At 44.4% G+C, this 18,471-nt stretch overlaps 1 protein-coding gene across 2 annotated transcripts; it reads right to left on the minus strand.

The window, feature by feature from the left end:
• Positions 1–1,581: 1,581 nt before the first annotated feature.
• Positions 1,582–14,578, minus strand: GPRC5D (G protein-coupled receptor class C group 5 member D). Of its 2 annotated transcripts, XM_007515776.2 has the most exons (4): positions 14,423–14,578; positions 9,608–10,563; positions 3,296–3,363; positions 1,582–1,834 (listed from the first exon to the last, which is right to left on the minus strand). In XM_007515776.2, exons 2-4 carry the CDS (start codon positions 10,518–10,520, stop codon positions 1,763–1,765), a joined length of 1,053 nt encoding a protein of 350 aa, XP_007515838.2. In that variant the 5' UTR covers positions 10,521–10,563; positions 14,423–14,578; the 3' UTR covers positions 1,582–1,762. The 2 variants fall into 2 exon arrangements, with proteins under 2 accessions (XP_007515838.2, XP_060050381.1); XM_060194398.1 differs by lacking the exon at positions 3,296–3,363.
• Between the last annotated feature and the right edge of the window lie 3,893 nt (positions 14,579–18,471).

Here is an 18,471-nt window from a genome sequence, read left to right on the forward strand (position 1 = left end):
TGAACTTTGTTCCTGAGTTTTTCTGCATGTGTTATCTCCTCTACAGACAGCACAAGTTCCACCAAAGTATCATTGCCTATATCCCACCCAGGGCTGAGTTCAAGAACCATTTCCGGTTCCTTGCTGGTGCTCAGGAATTATTTGTTGGTATTGAGCAACCCATGCTATGCATTGCTCACCAAAAGGGCATTCTTCTTGCTTAGAGCTCTAGTGACTTTTGAAAATGTTTTACATACAGCAGGTTATAGGAACTCCCTGGCCTGAAACATCTTATTTGGTTCACAGGGGGGCTGCACAGCTCTCTTAAAGAAGAGAGGCTGTGTAGCAAGGAAAGAGGAGTAGCCTAGAAAGTTGGGAGACCTGCTGCACCACTGACAAGTGTGTGGCTCTGGTAAGTCACTCTTTTTCTTCTACGTTCTGTCTTCTATCTTCAAGGTGAGAGGGCTGAACTAGAGCCTTGGGACATTTCTGGTGCCACACCTCTGACTCTGGTTCTCTGATATGTCACGTCACATACAGGATGGATGAACCCATGGGGAAGGCTGGAGAGCTGCTTTGGGAATGAAGGCAAAGTAATTAGTGCAAAGGCAGAGGCTCATTAGAAACATCAAGATAGGCAGACTCTGCCTTTTATGTGCATCGTCCAAAATTCTTTTTTTTAAGAAATATTTATTTATTTGTTCCCTTTGTTGCCCTCATTGTTTATTGTTGTAGTTTTATTGATGTTGTAGTTGTTGGATAGGACAGAGAGAAATGGAGAGAGGAGGGGAAGACAGAGAGGGGGAGAGAAAAGAGAGACACCTGCAGACCTGCTTCACCGCCTGTGAAGCGACTCCCCTGCACGTGGGGAGCCAGGGGCTTGAACCGAGATCCTTACTCTGGTCCTTGCACTTTGCGCCATGTGCACTTAACTGCTGCGCTACTGCCCGACTCCCCCAAAATTCTTTATGAGCATCCTAAAGAAGGGTGGCCCTTCTTCACTGGTGTTGGTTCATCAAAGCAGGTCGTTGACCTCAGCCATGTCTGCCACCATCTTGCCGCCACAGGTGGTGATACCATGGGAGAAAACCTGCCTGCTTGTAGGTCGCTGAACTGTCCATGTTATTAAAGTCACCCAGTTGCAAGGACCTTGGGGATTCTGCACTGATTTTTGCCACAAATTGTGAGCCAATTATAGTTAGGGACCCCTTATAAAAAATGACCAAAGACATGACCCAATAGCAAATTGCTACTGACCTCTAGACCTTCCCACACTGGCAGGACCTTCTTCAGACCTGGGCTCTTGGAAAAATCATGACGTATTTATTTTTTATTTTATTTTTTTGGATAGGACAGAGAGAAATTGAAAGAGAAAGACACCTGTAGACCTGCTTCATCACTTGTGAGGCAACCCCCCTGCAGGTGGGGAGCTGGGGGCTCTAACCTAGATCCTTGTACCAGTCCTTGTGCTTCGTACTTTGTGTGCTTAACCTGGTGCACCACCACCTGGCCCCTTCATGACGTATTTTTCTATGCAAAAATGCATCATGACTTTTCCAATAACCCAACAAGTGGATAAATGAAGGAAGAGACACAGTTAAGTAGGATAGCCAGCAAGGTTGTAATTATGCTTAACAGGGAAGTCTTCTGATGAAAGGTCCAGATAGAATGGAAGGACAGGGAGACAGAAACTCTGTTGGTACCGTGATTCGGTAGCCACCCCAGTGACCCATGGGGGCTGCACTGGGCTGGTCTTCTGGGATTTCACGATCCCTTGTGGACTTTACAATCCTGCGTCTTGCTGGGAGCTTAGTTTGGCCCGTGGGATGATATACTCTTGTGTTGGATCAACATTCTGGAAAGGAAGAGGCCATCATCAACTGTGTGAGCCAATATAAGGGTTAATAATCTGCCAAACTCTATTTGAAAATATTATCCTCTCACCACCATATAATCCTTTCTTTTTTTAAAAAAAGAAAAAAATGTATTTCCCATATCAGAACTCTCTACCATTCCCTTTCAGTCACCAGGAAGGATTTTTTTGTTGCAAGATTCTTCAGTGGCTAATCACTGGGAATGGAAAGTAATCCAGACATTCTTTCACAGACCAATCTAGATTTTTTTTTTCTCACTGTGTAAGTGCCTTCTAGAGGGTTAATGGCAGCAAGTGGTATAGCTGTGTCCTGCTCCAGTATCACTGCAGGAGAAGGCAGATAACACCAGAGGGATTGGTGTTGGCTTAGCTGGAGCTGCCCAGGGTAGTGTGTTGAGCAAACCATCTGAGCATGACTTGCCCCAAGTGACAGTTACTTCTTACCCCTTGATACAAGACTTCTGTCCCACTGTGACATTCTTTTTTTTAAAGGTTTATTTATTTATTTATTTATTTAATTTCCTTTATTGATGTAATAATGATTGACAGGATTGTAGGATAAGAGGGGTACAATTCCATACAGTTTCCACCACCTGGGTTCTATATTCCTTCCCTCCATTGGAAGCTTCCCTATTCTTTATCCTTCTGGGAATATGGACCCAGGATCATTATGCTGCAGAAGCTGGAAGGTCTGGCTTCTGTAATTGCTTTTCCACTGGACATGGGTGTCGGCAGGCCAATCCATACTCCCAGCCTGTTTCTATCTTTCCCTACTGGGGTAGGGCTCTGGAGAGGTGTGTGTGGGGGGGGTGTTCCAGGACACATTGGTGTCACTGTGGCATTCTTGACTGTCAGGATCGGTGTGTGTCCCTGCCATCACATACATGTGACCTCCATTTCTTATCAGTAGTGCTCCCTCTGTTTTTGACTGAGAGGATTAAAATCAGTACTATTTCTGGATGTCCAGACTGATGATGGGCAGATCCAGTCCAATTCTTGGGAGGAGGGGCAGGAGCGAGCAACCTAGGCTACTGGAGCTGGACAGTGACTCAGAAAGTCAACCAATGGGTCTGGTGGGGATGATAGTGGTGAGAGTCAGACCACTGATACTAAAAATACTGTCATGCAAATCTGTCTACAACTCCTGCTTTCCCCAAGGCAAACGGAAGCAGCAGGGCTTTGTTCCTGCTCTTATAACCCTTTCAACTTGCCTTTCCTTTCTAAGAACAGCTGCCTGCAGCAGGATTCATTGCTGATGGTCATGGCTGGGAGAGGCAGGGTAGAGGCCAGAGGGAGGCTTGCCTTTAAACCTGGCCCTGCTTGGTTTCCTGTGGGTGGCTCCTGCTCAACATACCTGTTACATTCCCTATGACCCTGCCTGTCTTCTCTGCTAGAGAATTGTTAATTGCTAGCTCCTCCCTGAGGAAAGTAGAGGACATTTACCTGCAGCTGAATGGGGGCACCATGGGAAGTTAATGCTACATCCTCCTCAGCACCATCACTGTCTCGGGCTGAAAGCCAAAGGAGGAAGGGCTGGGTTAGTAGGACTCTGAGAACCCAGTGACTTGAAAAGAGGCTCCTGACTTATTAAAAAGGAATTCTCAGTTAAGGCTCTTCCTCCCTCCCCAAATTTCTTTTTTAAATCTACAAGGCTGGAGGGATAGAGTGGTAGAAAGCAGGAATTGCATGCCTGAGGTCTCAGGTTCGCTTCTCAACACCTCACATACCAGAGCTGATCTGTGCTCTGGTTCCTGTCTCATAAACATAAATTATTTATTAATTTATTGATGCCCTTTTGTTGCCCTTGTTGTTTTATTGTAGTTATTTTTGTTTTTGGCATTGTTGGATAGGACAGAGAGAAATGGAGAGAGGAGGGGAAGACAGAGAGGGGGAGAGAAAGGTAGACACCTGCAAACCTGCTTCACCACTTGTGAAAAAACTCCTCTGTAGGTGGGGAGCTGGAGGCTGGAACTGGGATCCTTACGCCATTCTTGCACTTTGCACCACATGTACTTAACCCGCTGTGCTATCACCCACCTCCCATAAACATAAAATTTTTAAAAATTGTCATTTTAAAAGAAAATGATCTGTGTTTTTAAAGTTTGTAAGAGAGATTGTGTGGCTAGCATCTGTGTGCTCATGGGAAACACATTTGTGTGTGATAACTAACAACTCAGCATCATTTCCTCTTCTGTGGTGCCTGGGTATCGAACCCAGGGCCTCGGACATGCAGAGCATGCACTCTGCCTCTGAGCTTCATAATTACCCTCACTTTTTAGAGGTGGAGTGCTAGCTCTGGATCAGGGGCTTTGCTAACTCTGTGTCTCTTGCTGTGTATCTTTTACTGTAAAATAAAAGGTCTCACCCAAGTCATTTCTAGAGTCCCTTTGGGCTGGGAACTCTATAGGTTTTTGATCCAATTAAGAAAACATAAAGGTGGCCAGGTGGTGGTGTACCTGGTTGAGCACACATGTTACAAGGCATAAGGACCCAGGTTCAAGCCCCTGGTCCCCACCTGTAAGGAAGCTTTGCGAGTGGTGAAGCAGTGTTTGTAGGTGTCTCTCTCCCTCTCTGTCATCCCCTCCCCTCTTGATTTCTGGCTGTCTCTATCCAATAAATAAATAAAGATAACTTTAAAAAAATGAACACAATAAAGGTTATCCCTAGAGCCAAATTTTGTACTGTCCCTGAATAGGCACACATGTGGTTGTTGGCAGGGTGTCTATTCTATCGGTAAGACTGTGAGCTCTGTGAAGGCAGGCCCTTGCCTGATGCAGGCCTGTGGCTGGATGGCCAAGAACACAGCTGTGTTACTGGTGTCACACTCAGTGGCTATTGTCTTGAGTGTGTAGAAGCTGGAGCACACTGGCTGGCTCTCTCACTGTTAGTTGTATCACCTGGGGACTGGCTCTGTGGCCTATGTGACCTTTGTCTCCTAATGAGACATAAGGGGCATCATGATTACCATAATATAAAAGTATTTCATAATATTGCCTTAAAGATTAAGTCAGTGGCTGTGTGTGTGTGTGTGTGTGTGTGTGTGTGTGTGTGTCTCCACCCACTGTAACACGGCTGGGTATAGAGACACTACAGTGCTATCCTGTGTGTGTTAATTGGTGTTGGTGGTATGCTGTAATAGATGCTATGATATCTTTCTAGTATGGACATTTTTTTATAAAGAATTATTGGATTGTGTGAATAATGAAACAAATACCCTTAATTAACATCCTTCGTGGCTGAATGAGTTCAATCCATGATTTAGCTTGGTCTGTTATGTGACAAGACTCCTTCATACCCAGCCCTTCAGTAACCAGCATTCCCTCAGTATTCTTATGAAGCAGGGGCCACACATGAGTGAAGCCTAATTCTCCAGATCTAGTTTCTCTTTATAAATTCACCTAAAACTGCATGTTTTGTTTTCTTCACTGAAAAGATAGAAAAAGAGAGACAGAAGGAAAGACAGCATAGCACTGAAATTTCCTCCAGTGCTATGGGAGTCGGGCTCGCACCTGGGTCATACACCTGGCAAAGCAGGTGCATTTCCAGGTGAACTGTCTTGCCTGCCCAAAACTGCATGCTTCTGTAGGAACCCCACACCCAGTGCATGCTGTGAAATCTGAGCTGAATAAGCAGGACCATGCATTTGTATGTGAAGGAGGCAGGGTATCCCAATCCATGCTTCAGGACAAGGAGCCTGAACTCCCAGCGGCTGAAGAGTTAGTTTGGTCTCAAGGTTGGCAGGAAGAAAGCTGAACTTCTGGGCATGGGCAGTCTCTGCCCCCGTTTCACTGCTCCTCACAGTGTTGCTCAGTTACGTGTGCTCCCTAGGTCTCTATGAATGGTGTTATTCTTGTCTTTGCCCTCAGACCAGCTAAGTCCTGCTCAGGTTATTTGTCCTCTCCCCTACTTTATGCCAGTTGTCTCTCTGTGATCTCAAACTCTTTTTATTTGGGAGAGATGTCTTCTGGGGATTGAACACACACACACACACACACACACACACACACACACACACACACACACACACACACACACACACACACAAAAAGAAAACATGTGCTCTGGTGCCAAGTTCCAGCCCCAAGCCAGGACCTGTCACTCTTACAGGTCAAAATGGAGCAATTTAGTGGTCTGTTCCCATAAAGGAGCAAACAAAAATGATCACACCAGGGATGACTCAGATTGAGTTTCTCCTGGGCACCTTGAAAAGGGGGGGGGGGTGCTGTGAACAGTCCAAAAGGCATTCTGCATTCAGCAAGAGCTAGAAGTTACTGTAAGGAAAGCAACCTGATTGGCTTAGGTATACTGGAACATATTTCTCTCTGCATCATTTTATAGTCATTGACTCATTTTCACACTCCAGACTCATTATTTTTGTCTTAATACCTTTGCAAAGAATCCCACACAGCTTGTCCACATTCAAACATGGATGGAAAATGCTTATGGCTCTTTCACATTTCCCATCTTGAATATGATGTGGTGTACTTCCACAGACCCGACAGGACAGTAGTCTCATTGACCTAAAACATTTAGCATCTTTACTTTGTACCTACAAAGGGAGCTTTCCCTTCATGAAAGACGATTCTTGGTTGCTCTTCTACCATATTTATAGTCGCAGCAAATAATAACATTAAAAAAATTCTCAGCTACCAGGGCAACTGGTTTTTAGGAGCACTTTTATAGCAAGACTCAGAAGCTTTGTACCCAGTTGTTCTGTGTCCTGTAGTAGCTGTTGGCATTTTTCACCCCCCATCCAGATGTTTTTATATTTTGGAAGTAAGTCCATAAGCTACTTCAAAGAGATAAAGCCTAATCATCTTTTGTAAACATTCAGGGGAAATGGGGTCCTTAATTCTCATTACTGATTTGGGACAGTGTTTATCAACTTTTATTTTCATACTTAATTTAAATCCTTTATAGTTTTTGTTGGAGGTCATCTACCTATTGCCTTTAAAGGGAGACAGACAACTTCAGGACAACAGCCTCTTGGAGAGGGGTCTTCATCCTTGTGAAATTCCCTGCTAATCCACTCTAGTCTTACTCTTCTTTCAGCTGACTAGTTCTGTTCCTCCAACCCGGTAATAAATCATTAGGTGACTGGAGCCCTAGCTGAAAATAGCATTAATCAAAAGAGTCTCACACGACATATACTGGCTACATGGACTCGAGCAGAACGTTTGTATTTTAGTGCAGAATTGAGGGGGGACTTGAATGAATGGTTTACGAGAAAGGCACATAAAGTTTAAGAACTACAGTCTCAGGTTCATTGTTTTAACCTTGCCACATAGGTCTGGTGTTATAGGCTTTTAATTATCTTTGTGGTTCCCCCAAGCCTCTTCATCTTCCCCACACTGCTCATTAGTGGATCCCAGAAGTGGGATGGATATTCTTGCTAGAGCCTGGCCAATCCTGGGGATACTGGCCTGATTGTTCTTACTGACTGCATACTTGCACAGCACTGTGATTGCTTCTTGAGCAAAGGAAAACAAAAACAAGGTAATCTTCTTTCCCATTCTCTGCTCATGACCTACAGCAGCACTCAAACAGTTGCTATTGGACTTGCCTAGCTCTGGTCTTTTGGAAATCTGTCTACCACGTTTTCCAAATGGGGTGCAATCCTGTTCTTTGTCTTAAGTTTTTTAAAAAATATTTATTTATTATTTATTCCCTTTTGTTGCCCTTGTTGTTATATTATTCTAGTTATTCTTGTTTTCATTGTTGTTGAATAGGACAGAGAGAAATAGAGAGAGGAGGGGAAGACAGAGAATGGGAGAGAAACCTGCAGACTTGCTTCACCTCTTGTGAAGCGACTCCCCTGAAGGTGGGGAGCTGGGGGCTTGAACTGGGATCCTTAGGCCGGTCCTTGCACTTTGTGCTACATGTCCTTGCACTTTGTCACTGTGCTACCGCCCGACTCTCTGCCTTGAGTTTTAATCCTGCCTCCAACTGTTGATACTTGCACTTTCTTCAGGTGACTACAATTCTACTGCTAGTCTCTCAGCTCAAGTTTTTGATTGTTCTGGCCAGATTTAGCGAGCAAATTCCAAGCAGGGTCTATCAAGGCAAGATTGCTTCCCCCTTTTACAAATTATCAGACTTACATGGACCGTGACTATCACTGATGGGCTATTTCCCGCTCAGAACAGGATTTTCTAACAACATGGGAGTCAAGAGAATAGTAGCCAGGATCACTGTGTTTTTGCAAGAATCTTGCCTCTTCAACCAAGACATTCCTTATATCACTTTCAAAACACTTGCCTAATATTTAAGCACTATGGAATATTGATCCCTTCAAGTCCCAGTGTGTTTTGGCTCCTTATAAAAACTCTAATGATCTCTCTCTCTTTTCTACTCTTCATCTCTCCTTCTCTCTCTTTGTTTCTTAGAAACATAACAATAAAATAAATACAAGGTGTCTTCTCCTGTCTTTTGGTGAGAAGTATGAGAAGTAATTTCAGGAAAAGTTGACTCTGTAATTCTGCCATGGACCTCATCACTCTGATGACGTGCCATCAACAAGCAGTGAAAACATACAGGGAGGATGTGTGCTGTCAATTTCCGATCCTTCGCACACTGAAGTGAAAAGAACTAATGACTGCCTCTATCTGAGCAGGATTTAATTTGAATGCATAATTAGTCATAGATTACAGCTCCAAAAAAGTCTGTGACACTTAAAAGGAAACCTTCTATTAATTCTTTGAACCTGGTGAGCATTAAGGGTGCTATTCAATATTTAAAAAAAACAAACCATAATCTTGGCAATACAGAAATATATTATGAGAAATCAGATGCCTATTAAGACCCCAAAATGATGTAAAATTGTGATAGTGAGTTCTGAATACTAGACCAGATGTTTTAGGAAGGAATTCATGAATTTTGACATCTTTTCAGCTAACTGAAATTAGCCACCATTTCTCCCTGGGTTACTGGGGCTTCAAGCTTCCTTGTTTTCATGGATTTCACCCTTTAAGTATTGTCAAGTGGCTTAAGGCTATAGTTCTGACCCAGAACATTTTACATAAGTGTCACATAAGCAAGTTGTTTTATTTCTATTAATGATGATACATCTGAGCCTTTTCTTAGAATTCTGGTTTAAAGGCTCTTCCTCTCTGTTTTTATTGGTGAGCCCTCTGAATGGGTTTGCAAAGTTGCAATCCAGAAATTATCAGGGCTTTGTGACTCTCGTGAGGTAATGAGCCTTATGAATCAGTTGATTTTGATGTCTAGGGAAATTAATTTGAGACTTAGGCTTTAAAACTGACAACTGCTATTACCAGAATGGACTTCTGCATTTGATGGCCAAAACATCTGGACATAACCTTCTCTCTACCAGATGGGGGGGGGGGTACAGGTTAACTCATTTTATAATGAGTGTCTTTCTTCTTCCTAAGATATATGTCCTTGTTTTCCTTACCACACCCACTGCCAAAGGTTCTTATGCCATCACACCAATTGGAACCGTCCTCCATTCTCCCTGATAACTGCTCTAGCTTGTGGGTACATCTCATTACCCTGTAAGAGCCCTCAGCCAACCCACTTTATTCAGGGTTTTTTATTCATTTCTTAGTCTCTCTCCATCAATTTACAGTTGGCCTATGCTAGGTTCCTTCCTCTCTATGCTTGAATGACTTAAGTTATCGCCTAGATTCTAACCCTTCCTTTTCCCCACTCTTAGTTTATCCTGTTGACTGCTTTCTCTCTTACTTCTTCCACAAGAGAGCCTCCCTGCTTCCCAAGTTCCCCCAGCAAAGGTACCTCGTGAGAGCTCCTGGTTCTCCACACAAAGGTTGCGCTGGTAGGTTGGCACAGTGCAGGCAATGCCTGGTGGAGGGCAGTCCTGCCTGCTGGCCCGAAAGAGGATGCAGAGCTCTGGGATGACATACAGCAGCAGGAAAACCCACGCATTGCTGACCAGACCAATGCAGATGATGGGGTCGTCCCACTGGGGATGCTGCTGGGAGCAGCATGCTGCAAGCTGGGGGTTGCCTCGCATGAGCATGGAGATCCACACTACCCAGATGATGATAGAGACCAGCACCGTGACGAAGATGAGCTTGCCGTGCTTTTTCCAGTTGTCACATGGGCCACAGAAGGTGGCTTTGGAGACAAAGAAGGTCAGGGCCATGAGGAAGAGGACGTAGACCAGGAGAACAACGAAGTCAAGATTGAGCTGGCAGAGCGTCATGTGCATGAAGGTCAGCCCTCGTGTCATGATGAGCGTCACATACTCGATGGCGATGACAATCTGTAGCAGGCTGGCACCGATGGCTATGCCCAAGACTGTGAGCCATGAGTAGGAAACTCGGTCCCGGACCAGCCTTACCAGGTTGAAGGCATGAGCCAAAAGACACGAGAAGCAGAGAGCAAAGAAGACCCCAAAGAGGAAGTAGCGGACAGGGGCAGTTTGCTCACTGAACGGGGCGATGAAGGCAAAAGCAAGGCTGAAGAGCCCCAGCACTCCTAGGAGGAAGAGGAACTGGGTGGGGAGGACATTCCAATGGCTGCAGTCTTGAACCCTTCGCATGAGAAAGAGAAACGCCAAGAGTAGCAAGATTGTCACCGCTATACCAATGGCGGCCAGGGCCTCAAGAACAGTGGCCCAGGGCCCCTCGGTGTCACAGAGGAGATAGTAGTCCTCCGTGGACTTGATGCACTCATCCTCATACATGGTGACTCAGGGTGGACCTCACAAAGAATGGTTTTCTGTTCCCCTGCAGAAAAGAGAGGATGTAGGCCTAAGATGCCTGGACTTTTTCTCCCCCCCTTTATTAGGGGATTAATGGTTTACAGTTGATAATAAAATACAGAGTTTATACATATGTAAAATTTCTCAGTTTTCCACATAACAATCTAGCCCCTCCCACCTAGGTCCTCCTCTGCCATCATGTTCCAGGTTCTCAACACTCTCCCCACCCCCCCATTCAACCCCCAGAGTTTTTTACTTTGGTGCAATAGCCAGGACCCATTAATTGCAATCATCAAACCCTCAAAGCTAAGCTCCCTTCTACTGGGGAAGGCAGATCCATATTTCCTTGTGGGTTCTAGATAATTCATTCATTTTCTTCCTTCCTTCCTTCCTTCCTTCCTTCCTTCCTTCCTTTCGTCCTTTCTTCCTTTTATTATCCATATTTATTTATTGGATAGAAACAGCCAGAAATTGAGAGGGAAGGTGATATAGAGGGAGAGAGAGAGAGACACTTGCAGAACTGCTTCACCACTCACAAAGCTTTCCCCATGCAGGTGGGGACTGGGGACTCGAACCCGGGTCCTTGTGCATTATAACATGCACTCAAACAGGTGTGCCACCACCCGGCCACTGTCCATCCATTTTCATCTCACCAAAGTTTCTTGAAACCCAGGGAAGTCTGTCTCTGTCTCTCTCTCTCTTTTTTTTTTTGGTGCTAGATAGTCTCTCTTTATTTCCTTCCTTCTTTCCTTCCTTCCCTTCTTCTTCTCCTTCTTTTTTCCCAGAACACTGCCCAGTTCTGCCTTATGGTGATGTGAGAGATTGAACATAAGACCTTGAAGCCTCAGGCATGAAAGTCATCTCTCTATCTCTTTTAATAGAGTGAGGTGTGGCAGTCCCAGAGAGTGCCAGATTTGCAAACATAAAGTCTTGAGATTGATCCTCAGCATCACATATGCCAGATTGATGCTCTGGTTCTCTTTCTTTTTCTTGTGTTAATAAATCAATCTTATCTTAAAAAACAAGCTAAAATGAGGTGCCACATTTGCATGACTGATGGGATTCCAGTTCTATCAGGCTTCAGAACAAATGTTGTCAACATATTAGATCATCAAAGACATGGATGCACTGCTTGAAGGAGACAGGCAGATGCTTTATCCCCAATTATTTAATTTTACTTTAAAAACTATATATATATAATTTATTTAATTTATTTATTTTGGCCTCCAGGATTATTGCTGGGGCTCAATGCCAGCACTACGAATCCACTGCTTCTGTGGCCATTTTTTTTTTGGGGGGGATAGGACAGAGAAATTGAGGGGGGGGAGAGGAGGGGAGTGGTCTGGGAGGTGACACAGTGGATAAAGCACTGGATTCTCAACCATGAGGTCCTGAGTTCAATCCGTGGCAGCACATATACCAGAATGATATCTGGTTTTTTCTCTCTCCTATATTTCTCATGAATAAATAAATAATTTTTTAAAGGGGGGAGAAGAAGATAGACACCTGTAGACCTGTTTCACTGCTTGTGAAGTGACCCCCTTGCAAGTGGGGAGCTGGGGGCTCGTGTGCTACTACCCAGCCCCCATTTTTTTTTTAACCTAAGCACCACTCAGTCCTGGCTCTTGGTGGATCAAGGATTGAACCTGGAGCCTCTCACATACAAGCCCTGTGCTCTACAACTGCAATCTCTCTGGCTGTTCCCACTAAAATTAATGATTGTCACTTTTAATACAACCCAAGTCCATGCAACTTATTATTTCAAGAATGAGAAACTGTTTACTTCCTGTAAATATCCAGGAAAAAAAATAATGAAAAGAACAGAAATAACAAGCAATGAAAGTAAAACATTTAAAGCCATGAATTTTACTAAAATTAAATGGATTAATTTACTACTTTACCAGAGCTCTGGGTTATGGTGGTGCTGGGGATTGAACCTAGGACTTTAGAGCCTCAGGCATGAAAGTCTTTTTGCATCACCATATGCTATCTCCTTCAGTCTGAAGACCTTTTCTTTATTTCCTTTTTTTTTTTAAATTTTTTTTATTTAAGAAAGGATTAATTAACAAAACCATAGGGTAGGAGGGGTACAATTCCACACAATTCCCACCACACAATCTCCATATCCCACCCTCTCCCCTGATAGATTTCCCATTCTCTATCCCTCTGGGAGCATGGACCCAGGGTCATTGTGGATTGCAGAAGGTAGAAGGTCTGGCTTCTGTAATTGCTTCCCCACTGAACATGGGCATTGACTGGTCAGTCCATGCTCCCCGTCTGCCTCTCTCTTTCCCTAGTAGGGTGGGTCTCTGGGGAAGTGGAGCTCCAGGGCACATTGGTGGGGTCTTCAATCCAGGGAAGCCTGGCTAGCATCCTGATGGCATCTGGAACCTGTCTTTCCTTTTTTTTAAAAAATTTTTTTATTATCTTTATTGGATAAAGACAGCCAGAAAGCAAGAGGGGGGAGAGATAGAGAGGGAGAGAGAAAGAGAGACACCTGCAGCATTGCTTCATTTGCAAAGCTTTCCTTCTGCAGGTGGGTATGGGGGGTGGGGATTGAACCTCAGTCTTCGCGTATTGTAACATGTGTACTCAACCAGGTGTGCCACCCCTGGGCTCCCTGAAGACCTTTTCTTTGGTATTCTATTAAGCACTCCACTAACACCACTACCACCATCACCACCATTTCATTGTTGATTTAAACACCCTTTGTGATTTTTATTTTCCTAGAAAACATTTCACTCTGAATTTATGTTGTTTAACTAATTTTTTTCTTTTCTTTTTTATTTGATAAGACAGAGAGAAATCAAGATAAGGGAGGGAGAGAGAAAGACACCTGCAGGCCTGCTTCACTACTCGTGAAGCTTCTCCCATGCCAGTGGGGACTAAGGAGCTTGACCCATAGTCCCTGTGCATGGTAACGTGTGTGCTCAACTGCATGTGCCACTGTCTGGTCCTCTTATCTTTTTATCTGACTTGAGTTCAGCTCAACAAGTACGCAACTAATGCAAAAAAAAAAAAAAAAAAAAGTAGAACACACCAACTCAACGTAGAGCAGTACATGCTCAGGGCTTGCTGAGCCAAAATGTGCAGTTTTATTACTTTGAGCAGCAATATGTTATTATTAACTGTCTGCTATAGGTTCATTCAAGAATTATACACAATAACTTTTGGGACAGTTAACTCCAAAATCTGTCTTGCTGGAGGTTACCTCAAAAAAAAAAAAAAAAAAGGTCCCTGGGAATTGGGCGGTAGCACAGTGGGTTAAGCGCACGTAGTGCAAAGTGCAAGGACTGGCGTAAGGATCCCAGTTCGAGCCTCTGGCACCCTACCTGCAGGGGAGTCGCTTCACAGTCAGTAAAACAGGTCTGAAGGTGTCTATCTTTCTCTCCCTTCCTCTCTGTCTTTCCCTCTTCTCTCCATTTCTCTCTGTCCTATCCAAGAACGACTACAACAATAAAATAATGGCAACAAATAAATAAATATAAAAAATGTTAAAAAAAAAAAAAGAAAAAAGTCTCAAGAATTCACTTGGAGAACAGTGCTTTTGGGGGTCAGGCAGTGACACACCTGGTAGAGCAGACATGTTACAATGTTCAGGGACCCAGGTTCAAGCCCTTGGTTCCCACCTGTGGGGGGCAGGGAAGCTTCACAAGTGGTGTAGCAAGTCTGCAGGTGTTTACCTCTTCATCTTTCTTTATCTCCCTCTTCCCTCTCGATTTCTATCTTGTTTCTAGCTAGTAAATAAAATAAAAATTAGAAAGAAAAGAAAAACACCTTGCAAGAATACTCCTGCCTGTGCTCTGCTTCAGTTAGTCCCAAGCCATATGGCTGGAGCAGCCCAGGTCAGTGCTGAGCGCTGGACCCCTTCTGTCCCAACTCACCTTCTCTGTGTCCACACGGGAAGCCTAAGGCTGGAGTGGCTTCGAGGTTGTAACTGCCAAATGAGTAAGAAGGAGACAAACTCAGCTTCTTTAATCTCTCCCCAACTGGGCGGAAGGATTGGAGGCCCTCACTCAGGTTGCTGCAGCACCAATAAAAAACAGCTGGAAGGTCAGAAAGACACACCTATTCCAGTTCCACAGTAGCTTCTCTTCTGAGGTCACCTGGGTGAGAATGAGGACTTTTCACTCAACTGCTGGCCAGAGGCACTTTGACCTTGGAGAGTTCCTTAAGGGAGTGTGACTCTAGGAAATGATGTTTCTTCTCTAGAGTCTTCAGGAAGTCAAATGGGCCTCAGATGAAGACACTCCTTTCTTCTTCTGGCCTGCTCTCCCCCCCAAAATCCTGGGGGCCAGGCGGTGGCATATCTGGTTAAGTGCTCATAGTACTAAGTGCAAGAACCCTTGGAAAGATTGAGTTTGAGCCTCCCCCCCCCCCATTTCCCCCTCAACCCCTCCTGCTTCCCACCTGCAGTGAGGAAGTGGCGAAGCAGGTCTGTAGGTAGAAAAAATGGCCAACAAGAGCAGTGGATTTGTAGTGCTGGCACAAAATCCCAGTGATAACCAGGAGGCAAAAACAAAACAAAACATAAAACAAAGCAAACAAATAAAAAAAATCATATTTACCATTTGTCCCCCATCTTGAGCATATAATTGAAAGGAGCATCCCTTCAGCAAAGGAATAAGAGTTTCACTAGGCTGTGAAGTTCAAGTCCAGATACCACATGTGTGCACCAATATGGGAGCACTAGGGATGGGCAGAGGATGCTCCATGGATGGGGGAGTGGTGCTGTGGTGTGTATCCTTTTCTTCTTTCCTTTCTTTAAATAAAAAATGAAAAAAAAGGGGGGCCGGGTAGTAGCACAGCGGGTTAAGCGCACACGGCGCAAAGCGCAAGGACCGGCATAGGGATCCCGGTTCGAGTCCTTGGTTCCCCACCTGCAAAGGAGTTGCTTCACAAGCGGTGAAGCAGGTCTGCAAATGTCTATCTTTCTCTCCCCCTCTCTGTCTTCCCCTCCTCTCTCCATTTCTCTCTCTGTCCTATCCAACAATGACAACAACAACAATAATAACCACAACAGCGATAAACAAGGGCAACAAAAGGAGAAAAATGGCCTCCAGGAGCAGTGGATTCATAGTGTAGGCACTGAGCCCCAGCAATAACCCTGGATACGCAAATAAAAAAAAAAGAAAAAGTGAAAAAGAAGGGTACAGAATTTGCTTAACAGTATCACGTACGTATGAGATCCTGAACTTACTTCCCTGGAGACACATCTCTCTCTCTCTCTCTCTCTCTCACACACACACACACACACACACACACACACACACACACACACACACACACACACATCAGGGGACATAGCTCAGAGGTAGAACACAGGACTTAGAAAAATGAGGCCTTAAGTTTGATCCTCAGCAACTCATGTACCAGAATGATGCTCTCATTTTCTCTCTCCCTCTCTCTCTCTCCTTAAGGAAAATTTTTAAAAAGTTCAGTTCTCTCTACTGTTCTAGTCTCACCCCCTTGATTAGTTTTGTCACTGCTGAGGGTCATTAGGAGCACTATTGATGCTCCCACAGCACCAGAGCTTGAGCAGGGGGGCATGTACCAGGTGATGGATTGCTTGCTTGATCTGTTCTAGTGATAGAATTCAGCACTAGGAGGAGATACTTTTGGGGGCAGAATGGTGGTTGAGTGCATGTTACAATGTACTGGGTTCGAGTCCCCACCTGCAGGGGGAAAGCTTTGCAAGTGGTGAAGTAGTTTTGCAGGAGTCTCTCTTTCTCTCCCCTTTATCTTCCCCTTCCTTAGCTATTTTTGGCTGTCTCTATTCAATAAAATAAAGATTAAAAAATTAAAAATAGGAGAAGATACTTTTTGAAATTTGTTGTTGTTGTTGTTGTTAGTGATTTAACAGTTTTACAAAATCCTCAGATTTAAGGAGTATTTTCATACCTACACATGATGGTTTAAATCACCACTCACACATACTCCACCAATATTCTATGCCCCCCAGCCCCATCCTCTGTGTTTCCCTCCCTTCACCGTGACTAGTTTAGTTCTTACATACAAGAGACATTGTGGTTACCTCCTCCTCCTTTTTTTTTTTTTTTTTGCAAGTTTATTTTCTTTGGTTATCTATATTCCACATACACGTGAAACCATTAAGTAGTCATTCATAACCTCTTTTTTTTTAAAAAAAGTATGTATTGATTTATTATGTATTGAATAGAGGCAGAGAGAAATTGAGTGGGAGAGGGAGGGGGTTGGGTGGTGGCACACTGGGTCAAGCACATATAGTACGAAGCACAAGAACCTGCACAAGGGTCCCAGTTTGGGCCCTGGCTCCCCACTTGCAGATCTTGCACCACTTCACAAGCGGTGAAGCAGATCTGCAGGTGTCTATCTTTCTCTCCCCTTCTCTATCTTCCCCTCCTCCCTCAATTTCACTCCGTCCTGTCCAATAAAATGAAAAAAAAAAAAATGGCCACCAGGAGCAATGGATCTGTAGAGCTGTCACTGAGCCCCAGGCATAATCCTGGAAGAAAAAAAAAAGAGAGAGGGAAGGGGAAATAGAGAGAGAGGGAGGAGACACCTGTACAGCTGCTTTGTTGCTTGTGGAGCTTTCCTCTTGCTGATGGAGACAGCAGCCTTGAACCCGAGTCCTCATACATTGTAACATGTGCACTCAGCTGGTGCTACCACCTAGCCTCTTGTTCTTTTACTCAGCATAATCGCCTCCAGTTCTACCCATTTTGTTCTAAATGGTACAATGTCATCCTTTCTGAATGCAGAGTAGTGCTATCTTGTTTGCATATCCCACTGTTTCTTTTTCTTTCCTTCCTTCCTTCGTTCCTTCCTTCCTTTCTTTCTTTTTCTTTTTCTTGCTTCCAAGGTTATTGCTTGGTCTAGGTGCCTGCACTATGAATCCACTGCTCCTAGAGGCTATTTTTTCCCCTTGCTGTTTATCATTGTTGTTGTTATTATTGCTGTCGTTATTGTTGGATAGGACAGCGAAATTGAGAGAGGAGAGGAAGACGGGGGTGGGGGGAGAGAAAGATAGACACCTGCAGACCTGCTTCTCCACCCATGAAGTGACCCCCCTGCAGGTGGGGAGCCATGGGCTGGAACTGGGATCCTTACACAGATCTTTGCATTTCGCGCCATGTGTGCTTAACCCGCTGTGCCCAGCCCCCCTGTTCTGTTTTAAGAAGTCTTAGCTTTAGAAAGTTATCTTCCCCCCTCCAAGAGAAGAATATTCTAAAAGGAGAGTTGTTCCCTTTGTTACTATGCTTGGGGCAGAACTGTGGGCGGACGGAAACTATAAAAGCTGGTCTCCAGTTTATTTATTATTTATTTTATTTTTATTTTTTATTTCTTATTGGATAGAGACAAAGAGAAATTGAGAGAAGAGGAGGAGATAAAAAGGGAAAAGAGGGAGAGAAACACTTGCAGCCCTGCTCCACCACTTGTAAAGCTTCCCCCCTGCAGGTGCTGACCAGGATCTTGAACCTGAGTCCTTGTGCACTCTAATGTGTGCACTTAGCCAGGTGCACCACTGCCTGGCTTCTGGTCTCCAGTTTACATTAAGTGTCAGAAGCGTTTTCTCTAGATGATGAGCTGTGACATGGGTGAGAATTCATACCAAGAACCAAGCAAGTGGGGTTGATTGCTGTCAGTCAGATAGCAGGAGGGTTTCCTATTCAGTTTTCCCCCAGAGACATATTCTGGTGCTCCCCTTCCCTGCACCCTCCCCATCCTGCTAGTTAGTCATGCTCCCTCACACCGTGTGTGATGCTTTGGGGGTTCTAGTCTTCTAAGCTGGTGGCTGGATGGGTAATGACCACAAAGCCCTTTGAGCCCCTGAGATAAAAGAACTTGTCTCAATAGTTAATTATTGTTATTTTTTTAACTCAGGAGTTCTCAAATTAACCCTTCAGCTGCTAGGCCTTAAAGGAAATAAGGCCCACCCCTTCTCAAATTCACC

The sequence above is a fragment of the Erinaceus europaeus genome, chromosome 7, assembly GCF_950295315.1.
Source record: "Erinaceus europaeus chromosome 7, mEriEur2.1, whole genome shotgun sequence".
Lineage (NCBI taxonomy): Eukaryota > Metazoa > Chordata > Mammalia > Eulipotyphla > Erinaceidae > Erinaceus > Erinaceus europaeus.